This window comes from Hydra vulgaris, chromosome 15, assembly GCF_038396675.1.
Source record: "Hydra vulgaris chromosome 15, alternate assembly HydraT2T_AEP".
Lineage (NCBI taxonomy): Eukaryota > Metazoa > Cnidaria > Hydrozoa > Anthoathecata > Hydridae > Hydra > Hydra vulgaris.
This window is the reverse complement of record NC_088934.1, coordinates 23,098,488-23,110,543: the sequence shown is the minus strand read 5'-3', so window position 1 is coordinate 23,110,543 and position 12,056 is coordinate 23,098,488. Positions and strand designations below refer to the sequence as shown.

The 12,056-nt window shown below is 28.0% G+C and overlaps 1 protein-coding gene across 3 annotated transcripts in view; it reads right to left on the bottom strand.

Annotated features, from left to right (window-relative positions):
• LOC136072138 (dynein regulatory complex subunit 4-like) overlaps positions 1-12,056 on the bottom strand; it is a 53,418-nt gene that overhangs the window by 29,737 nt on the left and 11,625 nt on the right. For 2 of the 3 annotated variants that reach the window (XM_065820653.1, XM_065820654.1), the window contains 4 exons: positions 7,382-7,431; positions 6,698-6,793; positions 6,114-6,381; positions 5,800-5,936 (listed from right to left, as the gene is read on the bottom strand). In XM_065820653.1, the coding sequence (XP_065676725.1) occupies positions 5,800-5,936; positions 6,114-6,381; positions 6,698-6,793; positions 7,382-7,384 (504 nt within the window). In that variant the 5' untranslated portion in view covers positions 7,385-7,431. Of the gene's footprint in view, positions 1-5,799; positions 5,937-6,113; positions 6,382-6,697; positions 6,794-7,381; positions 7,432-7,719; positions 7,782-12,056 lie in introns of those variants that run through there. The other variant, XM_065820655.1, reaches the window with a different exon arrangement.

The window sequence follows — 12,056 nt, the reverse complement described above, 5'->3', positions numbered from 1 at the left end:
GAAGTATGGATGGATTGTTCCATTGAAAAGTAAAACTGGAGTTGATGTTGTTAATGCTTTAAATAAAAAAAAATTTTTAAAGAAAGAAAGTGTAAAAAAATTGGGCTGATAAAGGCTTAGAATTTTATAATAAGCATCTTAAAGCAATAAGTGTTGAGTTATATTCAACTGAAAATGTAGAAAAAAGTTGCGTAGTTGAACGTTGGAATAGAACAATGAAAAATAAAATGTTTAAGTACTTTTCAGCTAATTCTACTAAAAGATATATCGACGTTTTAGATGAAATGGTAAATAATACAACAACACAAACCATTCCTCAATTAAAATGACAATAGTTGAAGCTAGCGATAAAAAGAATGAAAATATTGTTTGGTTAAATCTAAATGGAAATGCACGATCAGAGTCAGTAAAACCAAAGTTTTCAATTGGTGATAGAGTTAGGATAACTAAAAAGAAAAGAACGTTTGAAAAAGGATACACACCGAGATGGACTGAAGAAGTTTTTACAGTGTCACAGATTCAGCTCACAGATCCACCAACGTATAAAATAACTGACGATAATGATGAAGAAATACAAGGTACTTTTTATGGACAAGAACTGCAAAAAACTGGCCAAAACATATTTAGGATTGAAAAAATTATACGTAAACTCAAAAACAAATCATTAGTAAAGTGGTATAGATATCCTGAGTCGTTCAACTCATGGGTTGATAATAAAGAATTGATAAGTCTGAATAATTGATTTAAAAAATTGATTTATAATTACAAAAATAATTTTATAAAAAACCACAAAAATTATTTTTGTAATTTTTTTATAAAAATTATTTATTAGCTCAGAGTTTATAGTTATGATTTAACCATAATATATTAATATATTATGGTTGTTTTACTACCATTGTTTTATCTTTATATTATTTTATTTTAGCTAAGAAATTATGGTTAGCATAATGGTTGAAATATATGAATATATGGTTAGCATAATGGTTGAAATATATGAATATATGGTTAGCATAATGGTTGAAATATGATATTAGAATATGGATAGCATAATGATTGAAATATGATATGAGAATATGGTTAGCATAATGGTTGAAATATGATATGAGAATATGGATAGCATAATGGTTGAAATACGATATGAGAATATGGATAGCATAATGGTTGAAATATGATATGAGAATATGGATAGCATAATGGTTGAAATATGATATGAGAGTATGGTTAGAATACGGTCAAGGATATACTTAAAAACAAAATGAGCTGGAATGCCCTTTTTATACTACTCATTCACCAGACCTACTTCATTCACCAGACCTACTTCATTCACTAGACCAACTTCATTCACCATACCTACTTCATTCACCAGACCTACTTCATTCACCAGACCTACTTCATTCACCAGACCTAATTCATTCACCAGACCTACTTCATTCACCAGACCTACTTCATTCACCAGACCTACTTGCACTTGTGAGACTTTTAATTTAAACTCAGCTGTTTCATTTAATGATCTCAGTGTTGATGGCTATTACAATATCAACCCTTGGAATTAGGGTCGGCATTCAGCAATGCCGACCTAACTGCCAACCTGAAAGTATTTGAGGTCAGCAAAAAATTGCCTACCTCATTTCTATGTTTTACGGTTAAAGTTTTGTATCAAATAATTTTTGCCGACCTGATGCCGACCTCAAAAAGATTGAGGTTGGCAAATTATTGCCAACCTCATTTTTCCTAATTCTGAGGGTTGCAATATTCTACTATATCCATTAATTCACAAAAATCTTTTAACGTACAAAGACTCCAATGGCTAAGCATGTGACATGTTTAGCCAGGGTATACTTACATATCTATTTATCTATTTCTTATGAAATCATGCAGCAGTTCATGTTCAGAATAAAGAGGTTCATATTCATGTTCAGAATAAAGAGGTTCAGTTCATGTTCAGAATAACGAGGTTCAGTTCATGTTCAGAATAAAGAGGTCAGAGTTTTGATGCCAACTCTAACCAAATAAGTGTAGAAAGGAGGCATGAACTTCCTAGTTAAATGTTCTTCTACGGTGCTTTGTGATAAGACCGTAAAGACCTCTGGGAGCACCTTAACCAAATTTTAAAAAAATCTGGTTTATACACTTCCTTAAGAACCTCTTCATTCAATCACCTTTTTTTTTTCTTTATCTTTTCTCCTTCTTCCTACGACTGTACTCCTTTCAATGTTGCTTCTAATAAAGATGACCAAGCCTTTTTATCCTTCAGCCAATATTTTTGTTGGTGAATTCAATGTTCATCACATTGAATGTCTTGACTCTAGTACCATTAATACTGGTGACACTAAAACTCAACATTTTAGGTGGTTCAGATCATATTAAGATTGAACTAAATTTTTATCTTGTACTTTTTAATATCAGATTCACCTACCATTGCACTTTTTACTACTACCTTAAGGCTGACTGTGATTCTTTTTGTGATTTTCTTTATGATGGTCCATGGGTTACAGTAGAGTGAGGGTTAAATTAAAACCAACAAGCTGGAATAAAAGCTTTGATGCCTGTTTGACTCCAGAAAATTATGGAGATTGGATTTAAAGCAGTTAATTAAAAGACTCCAGCCCAAGATAGACAAAAGTTTCCACCCCAAGAAACAAAAAAAAGAAAACCACAGAAGAAAGTCAACCTTAGGTAGTAGTAAGAAATGCGATGATAGGGAAAATCTAATGTAGAATAAGTGCAAGATAAATTGTTAGTGAGATTATAACATGGTGATTAAAGAAAACAAGTTGCAAAGTTAATTACTGAGTAAAAAATGAAAAAAGACAAAAACTTTGAGTTTTCAAGTCACCAATAACAACAGTATTGACTATTGAATAAAGAGAAAGAACTTGGGCTATTTGATCAGAAAATTAAAAAGATTGCAGTCTTGGGATTATTTATATATATATATAGTCCCATGACTATGTGTATATACAGTGGTGGCCAAAAGTATGGAAACTTTTTTAAAATTACATTTTTTTTTATTTGTATTAAATAAAACCAAGATTATTTAACCCGAGTGTACTTGCAATAGTCTACTTTATATATACTACAAGTTTGAACTTTTAATTTAAAATATTAGTATGTAATAAAATGTCTTTTCTAAGACATTTTATTACATACTAATATTTCTTAATTTCGATTGGACAAAAGTATGGAAACTTGTTCAAACTTGTCACTAAACATAAACAAATCTTGTCATTTAGATTTAAAACGTGTTAGAATTGACATCTTTGTTAGTTCATCATAGTTTACTTTTATATTAATCAGTATGGCACCGCGAAAATATTATTCTAGTGATATTAAAAATAAAATAGTTAAGTGTTTTAAAAACGGTAATAAACCAATTGATATTTCTTGAAATTTTCAAGTTCCAAAAGGTACAGTTTCAAAAAATATTAAAAAATTCAAAGAAAGGGGAACTGTGGAAGTGAAAATGAAACCTGGAAGACCAAGAAAAACAACAAAAAGATAAAGTTATAAAAAATACTTCTACAAAAGATCCTAGAAAGTCATCAAAGGATATAAAAGAAGAAATCTTGGAACAGCATGGAGTTTTATTATCTGACAGGACAGTTTGTAGAAGGTTAAATGATACGGGCTTATTTGGAAGAGTGGCTGTCAAAAAGTATTTTCTAATTTTAATATAGTCTTGGGACTATATTAAAATTAGAAAATACTTTAGTTTTAACTTAAAACATTAGTCATTAGTTTAACTTAATTAACTTTAGTTTAGTTTTTCATAATCACCATTAGAATACTTGAATCTTTTGCATATTTTGTTGTTGTAAGTAATTTAATTGTTAAATACTAAAAAATTGATTTAATTATTTCTTCTCTACCATCTTTAACTTTATTCTAGTATTTTGTAGCTTGTGCTTCTTGAATACCATAAATTACGACAATTAATTTTTTTTGTCTTTGACTTTCTTTCTTCTTTGGCGTCAGTTAATACTGTAATTAAAATAATTTGTGTCAGCTTTTGGCTGGTTATTTTTGACAATATCAGAAAACTACCTTTTAACATTAAAATTAGTTACGCCTTCTTAATGTATTTTTTTTTAATTTTAATTATTTTTTTTTTTAACTCTTCATCCTTATTGGTTAATAACATCATGATTAGTTAAATTAGTTAATAACATCATTTTTTTTTTTTAGAGAGTTGCTATCATGGACATCATCTTTTTATAAATTTACCACTATTTGTGTATTAGCAAAAAACACATCGGATCTGTTTAAAGTGTGGCATTAAAGTACTTTGAACTATTTTAAAAAGCACACTTTGAAGTATGCATTTTGTTGTATTTGACCATTTGTAATTTATAAAACTAAATTTACTTGGGAGCAAAAAAACTTACATGGTATAGAGGAGTTATGAGAAAAAAAAAGTAGAAAATTATTACATGATTTAAAAATTATGCCATATTGTTTCACAAAACATCTTCAATTTTGGAGCAACATATTATTTCACAAAACATCTTTAATTTTGAAGCAACGGAATAATAGTAATTAAATGCCGTTTTTCAAAATAAACAACTAGTTAAGAATTTCAAAAAATAAAAAAATAAAAAAATAAATTCCAAAGAAAGAGCGCAGAAATAATTAAAAAAACACACAAGACAATTCAAAAAAATACATGCAAAAAAGCAAAAACAAAAACAAATGATTATTACAGCTTTTGCTTTTGTTTTTTATTAAAATAAAAAATGGTTGAAGGTTAACTATTTTAGCTTTCCCATGACAATGTGTTTATGTGCATATGCAATGTATTTAAAATGTTACACTTTAGCAGGTGTAAATTTTACTTAGTATGTATAAATGGTGGAATACAGCTTTTACCTGTCTAAATAGAAATAAAATTTGAAAAGTGAAACTTTTATTAAAAAATGCAATAAAACCAGGAGTGAACCTTCATGTTGTAATCTTCAATGATAAAACTAATAAAAGTCTGTAATAAACTTTTTTCACTTTTTTCCCATAAGGAGTTCAGAAATTCCAAAATGTTTATGGAGTCCAGGTAAAAATAATAATTGACTCCAAATTTTTTGTTTGGTACATCACATTGCCTCTTGTTTTACTTTTTTCTCAAGTATTCTTATTTTATAAACTTATATGCTTAACATTATTCATTTTTACAGACTGATTTAGATATCTTAAAGGTAATGTCATAAATAAATAAAGGTTAATCATTGCTCATTGCTGGTTAAATTGAAAAATAAAATGACTTAACGTGGAGTGTCAAGAATTTTCTTGCAAATACAGGACCAAGACATTTAGTGGTGGGTGACAGGAAAAATGAATAGTAGAATAACATTGAATATATTTTAAAAAGGCCTAATGTCATTAAAAAAAAGTAATAGTCACAAATAGTAAAAAAGAAATGCTGCAAATAGTAAAAGAAATAGTATTGCTGATTTTTTTAGAAAAACAATTTTCACTATAATCTGCCTCAATTATTTCCTTAAATCTTGTTACTTGTCTCCTTTTAAAGGAATTGCATTACTATGCATAAAAAAAATACTCAATGCAAGCTTTATCATGATATGCACATCAATAAGGTAAGACATAAAAAATATGGTGGCAATGATGATGATGATGATGATGATGATGATGATGATGATGATGATGCTGATGATGATGATGATGCTGATGATGATGATGATGATGATGATGATGATGATGATGATGATGATGATGATGATGATGATGATGATGATGATGATGATGATGATGATGATGACAATAATGGTGAATATGATAAAAAATGCTTACTCTTAAAAGCGTCTTTACAACATCTTCGTTTGAAAGTTCTTGCTCTTTAAGATTAACCTTTAGATTTCGTTTTTCAACACGAAGCTTTTGCTCATCAGTTTTGTGCTCCTCTTGAGCCAACTTTAATGCAACCACACCTTAACAATAAGAATAACTATAGGTAGTAATAACAAGATTAAAAAACTTTCTAAAATACTAAATAAAATTGTGAGAGTTTGTGTTCATATAAAATATTTTGTTATAACAATAACGATTTTTGTGTAACAATAATTGTGTTTGTATTTAAAACTTGTATTGTTAGAGCACAAACAAACCTTCTGCTTTTACTTCCGTAATATTATTTTGATGTTCATACAGCAAATGTTTTACTTTTTGTTTATAAACTTTAATTTCTACTTGGTGCCTTTCCTCTGTTTCTTCGAGTTCTCTTTCTTTGTTTCTCAGATCAATTTTTCTTTCTTCTAGTTGACGTTTTGTTATCTCCCAGAATGTATTAACTTTATCACGCTCTAACTGAAAATAGTTTCTTTCTTCACATTCCCTGTCAAGTTCTTCGCGAAGTTTTGCAACATAGTCTTCGAGCTAAATAATTTTAAAGCTTAAAAGTATTTTTTTTTATTTTTACATATACTTTGTTATACTTTCATTAAAATAACTGTTAATAGAAATATTAGATCCAAAAAATAAAATACTTTTTTTTAACAAAAAACTACAGTCATATAAAAAATTTTTATTTACTTTAACTTTCTTTAATGTATTAATTTACTTTCAGCATTTTTTTTTTTTTTTTTTTTTTTTACTTATCAGTTATTTAAATATTTAGTGTAGTAAATAATCAAAATGAGTATTTAAAATGAAGTGTTTTTGTCTTTTTTACTGCAAATAATAAAAACATTACCTGCTCTTTACTCATTTCAGTAGTATCCATTCCATCGGCAATAGGTGTTTTCTCTTTTGTCCCTATTTTTTTGCCAGTTTTTTTTTTCTTTGGACCCTAGTAAACAAAAGAGTATAGTTTTTAAAGTTAAATTAAAAGCAGTTTTTAATATTGATACACAATAGTTTAAATATGCAAATGTATATTTTATTTTATTTTGTACTAAAAAATTAGATTTTTTATTACCTAATTAAATTGGTTTTATAGTGCCAAAAAAAAGGAGGGATATTGTTTTATATGTAAAAAATGATGTACAAAGAGAAAAAGTATGAAAAAAGAGATATGTTATGCCATGTATGAAGCATAGTGTACATACACATTAAAGAATGATAAAAACTAGAAAAATTCTAAAAATTTATTTCATCTTTCAAAAAAAAATTCCAAAAAATAAAATATATTTTTAGTATTTTTTTGGTTTAAATACATTAATAAAGCCAGGACACAGTTAAGACATTAGATGCTAACTAATTTTTAGTTTGGGTTTGATAAATAACTTAATTTAAAAAGTCATTAGTGAGATAATTTTAGAAGCAGGGGATAATTGAATTTTTTAAATAAAAAAATGCTATTTAAAAACTAGTATTTTCTTAATAATGTAACTCTAAAACCAGCTTATTAGTTATATATATTTAAAAATAAACTCACCATCTTTCTTTTCCTACTTCTGATCAAAAACTGCTAACAATCTTTAAAAACTAAAACAAATTAAAAAAAGTTTTAAATCAAATTTATGTATTAGCAAGTTTACTTTAAACTTATCTTAGCAAAAGCAAATATTTTAGCAACAACTTCCATTTTAGCTGTGTAATACTCTATTAACCCTTTCGCTGCTCTACACATATATACTCGCAAAAAAAATACGTGTCTCATACGCTCCGAGCGAGTATTTTCGCATCATGTTTTAAATTAGTTTCCTGCTCAACACAACTATTTATGTCATTTATTGTATACGTATGGAAGTCTACAAACATGTGTGTACAAACCTGCAAATTTGATATTTTGCAACATCATTGGCTTAATCATGCATCATGCTCAGATGACTGCAGATCTCTGCAAAGACATCGATATATTTGTTATAAGTGAATATTTACATGACTTTTGTAAACATTAATTGTAAGTATTTTACTCATAATATAAATTAATTTATATAATATAATTCTTAATTTATTATGATTTTTTAAATTTGAAGATGGCTACAAACAAATATTATACTGACAAAGAATTAGAAGAAATATTGATGCAGATAGTGATGAAGAATTTGTTAATGAAATGCTCTCAGAAGAAGACAGCAATGATTCTGATAATACAGTTGATGACACTGAAGAGCAACAACACAAGAAACAAAAACTGATCAATAAAGAAGATAAATGGAAAGATGCAGAATTCTTCATTCCAAAAACGTAAACTCAGGCCTCACGAGGGGTAATGCTGTATAGATGAAAGTCTTATGTTGTTCAAAGGACCTTTATTTTTCAAACAGTACATTCCATCAAAACGGCACCAATCAATCATTTATTTCACTTTATAAAATAAAATTAATACAAAGCTAGGATCAGTCACAAACAGTTATGTAACTGACAAAAACGTGACGACCTACAAATATTAACCGTAAATTTGTAAAAGTATATAAACTTAATAGTAAATTAATAATAATAATAAAATTAATAATGATAATAAAGTAGTAATAGTTGAAATAATAACAGTAGTAATAACAATAATAATTATAATTATAATAATAACATTAGTAATTTGCAACAGTAGCAATAATTAAAATAATAATGCCAATTATAGAGATAATAATGCTTAACAATAACAATATGTGCATAGAAGTGGTCATTTGGGGAAGTGCTATAAATAATACCATATAAGCTATACCTATATTTATTTAAGACACACACATACATGCACACTCAGGTTCATACAAATATGTACATATATGGAACAGAAAGGTAAGGAGTAGTAAAAGAGATAACTGAATAGGTTTAAAATAAGGGAAAACTAAAAGCTGTTATATTTTAGAAAGATAGACAAGATTAATTGAAGATATAAGATAGTGAAAATGCTGTGTTGGAATTTTATTGAGTGTTTTTATGAAGGATAAATTTTTTGATATTGGCAATGAAAGCATTTCTAGTAATGTTTGGGAGATTTATTTTTATTGAAAATGGCAGAGAGTTCCAAGAGTGAATTGATTGGTATTTAGTAGATTGAATACCATATTTGCTAGTTTTTTTTGAAGGTAGGGCTAGTTTATAACAAGATGTTGATCTAAGTTTGTAATTATGGATATCACTTGTGAATTTAAAATAGTTGTTGAATGCAATAGGCATGGTATTATGAATGATATCCCACACAAAAACACAGTTTAACAAGAAGATGAGTTCATCTAACTTCAAGATATTTGATAACTTATACAATAAGTCTGGATTAAAATTACTTGGCTGGAAATGAACTATTCGCATAGATTTATTTTGAAGTTTTATAAGATTTTTAATTTGAGTAGATGAACTTTGCCCCCATATTTGGCAGCCATACCTTAGGTGGGAATTAAATATAGCATGCCAAATATTTATCAATGTTTCGTAGTTGACAAAATGCCTTACTTTGGAAAGCATTCCATTAGCTCGACTTAGTTTGCAAGATATTGCTTTTACTTGTTAGTGAAACAATAGATTTTCATCTAATATAATGCCTAAATATTTGATCTTATCTACAGTATTAATTTTTTTACCGCTTATTCTGAAATTAAGTTTTTTTGTAACTTTGTTGCCTTGAGATTTAAAGATAACTATTTCAGACTTCTTGGCATTTAAGGAAATTTTGTTTGATCATAGCCATTGTACCAAACATGCAAGGTCATGATTAAGATTTTTATTTAGTTTTTTAAGAGATTTACTAACAATAAGAAGATTGGTATCATCAGCAAAATGATATGTTTTGGAGAATTTTACACATGTGTGCAGATCGTTTATATAAACGAGGAAGAGTAGAGGACCTAAGATTGAACCTTGTGGAACACCAACACATGTAAACCTAGTATTGGAGGAAGTGTTTCCAATGCTTACAAACTGAGAGCGCATATACAGGTATGACTTAAACCATTTGAGAGCAAATCCTCTGACACCGTAATGATTTAATTTAGACAGCAAAATCATGATCAACAGTATCAAATACCTTCTGCAAATCAACAAACACTCCAGCAGCAAACTGTTTTTGATCCAGGGCTTCACGTATTGTCTCAGTTATATCAATGAGTGCTTGATTTGTACAGTGCTTTTTGCGGAAGCCAAATTGAAAGCTATAGAGAATATTAGATTGATTTAAAAAGTTTTCTAGTCTGTTAAACATGAATCTTTCAATTAGTTTGCCAATATTTGAAAGTAAAGATATAGGTCGATAGTTACAATGATCTAGTTTGGATCCACTTTTAAAAATAGGTACAACTTCAGCAATTTTAAACAAGTCAGGAAACACTCCAGTTTTGAATGATTTATTCATCATTTTGGTATAAAGCTGTTTATAATGTGCAATTGTAAGACGGGTTACGTGTTAGATTTCATAATATACACCGGAGGAAATTGCAAACTTTGATATAGAGAATCAACAGAAATTGCAAATTTTGATATAGAGAATCTTGGAAAATCTGGAATTATAGTGCTAACATTTATGAAAGACTATTTGAATAAAGGCCATACAGTGTATGTCAATAATTGGTATACAAGCCCCGCACTATTTTCTCATTTATTTGAAAATAAAACCAATGCATGTGTTACTGTTAGAGCCAATCGTAAGGGTATGCCCGTTTTGAACAAGAAATTAAAAACAAGTGAAATTGAAAGTAAAACAAGTAAAAATTTATTAACTATCAAATGGCATGACAAGCGAGATGTTAGACTTTTGTCTACTATACATACCAACCAATTGGTCCCTTCTGATAAAATTGATAGAAATTCTGGTGAAAATTTTCTCAAGCTAATCTCTATTTTAGACTACAATAAAAACATGGGAGCTGTGGATAAAAGTGATATGATACTGAGTACAACTGAAGCTGTGAGGAAAACTATAAAATGGTATAAGAAAACTTTTTTCCATTTATTTAACATGACAGTTTTGCATTCATCTATACTCTATGATCAACTGACTCAAAAAAAGCATCCAGTAGGACAATTTCAACTAAGTTTGATCAAGCAACTACTAGCTAAATATCATACTCTACAACAACGCAATCAACCTGGTAGGCGATCCGCAGAAGCTTCCAATTTGCCATTACATTTATCAGCTAGACATTTTCCAACATTCCTTCCTGCAACAGAATCAAAACCAAACTCAACAAGACGTTGCATTGTATGCATGAAAAAGCAAAAGAGAAGGGAATCTTATTATATATGTAAACCCTGTAACGTTTCTTTTTCATACAAAAAAAAATTATTAATTGTTTATAAAATCATACTATAAGTAAATACTTGAATAAACACTTTGGAAATATATATATTTATCTTCCTTTAAGTACGTTCGACTGTACCTCAAACTGTTCAACACAAATAAACTCACAACCACAGAAATATATGCGCAAAGCGGTTACAAAATTTTAAAACTATTACACAGCGAAAAGTTTAATTGAATTATTATAACACAGAGTTTAGAAACACGTAACATGAACATCAGCAACATAAACAGGTTTTAGGAATGTATGTACTTATTTAACATAACTAGGTTGTAGATAGGTATAATAAAAATGTGAAGATATTAAATTCATTTATTAAATTTGGCACATGACAGGAAAAAAAATTTTTTTTAAATATTACTCTTGAGAAACTAAAATAAATTTTAAAAACTATTTATAATAAAATTTCCCTCCTGCTGCATATTTTTTTTTTTATAAATCAGACACTTGAAAGTGTTAATACATGTATGTAAGTATAAATGTTTGTATGTATGTGTGTATGCATGCATGTGTGTATGGATGTATGTATGTATGTATATATGTATGTATATGTATGTATGTATGTATGTATGTATGTATGTATGTATGTATGTATGTATGTATGTATGTATGTATGTATGTTTGTCTGCATGTATGTATGTATGTGTGTGTATGTATGTATGTGTGTGTATCTATGTATGTATGTATGTATCTTTGTATGTATGTATGTATGTATGTATGTATGTATGTATTTATGTATGTATTTGTTTGTGCATGTGTATGTGTATTTGTGTATACATGTAAACACACACATTTGAACATATGTATATATAAATAAATATATATATGAATATATATATATATATATATATATATATATATATATATATATATATA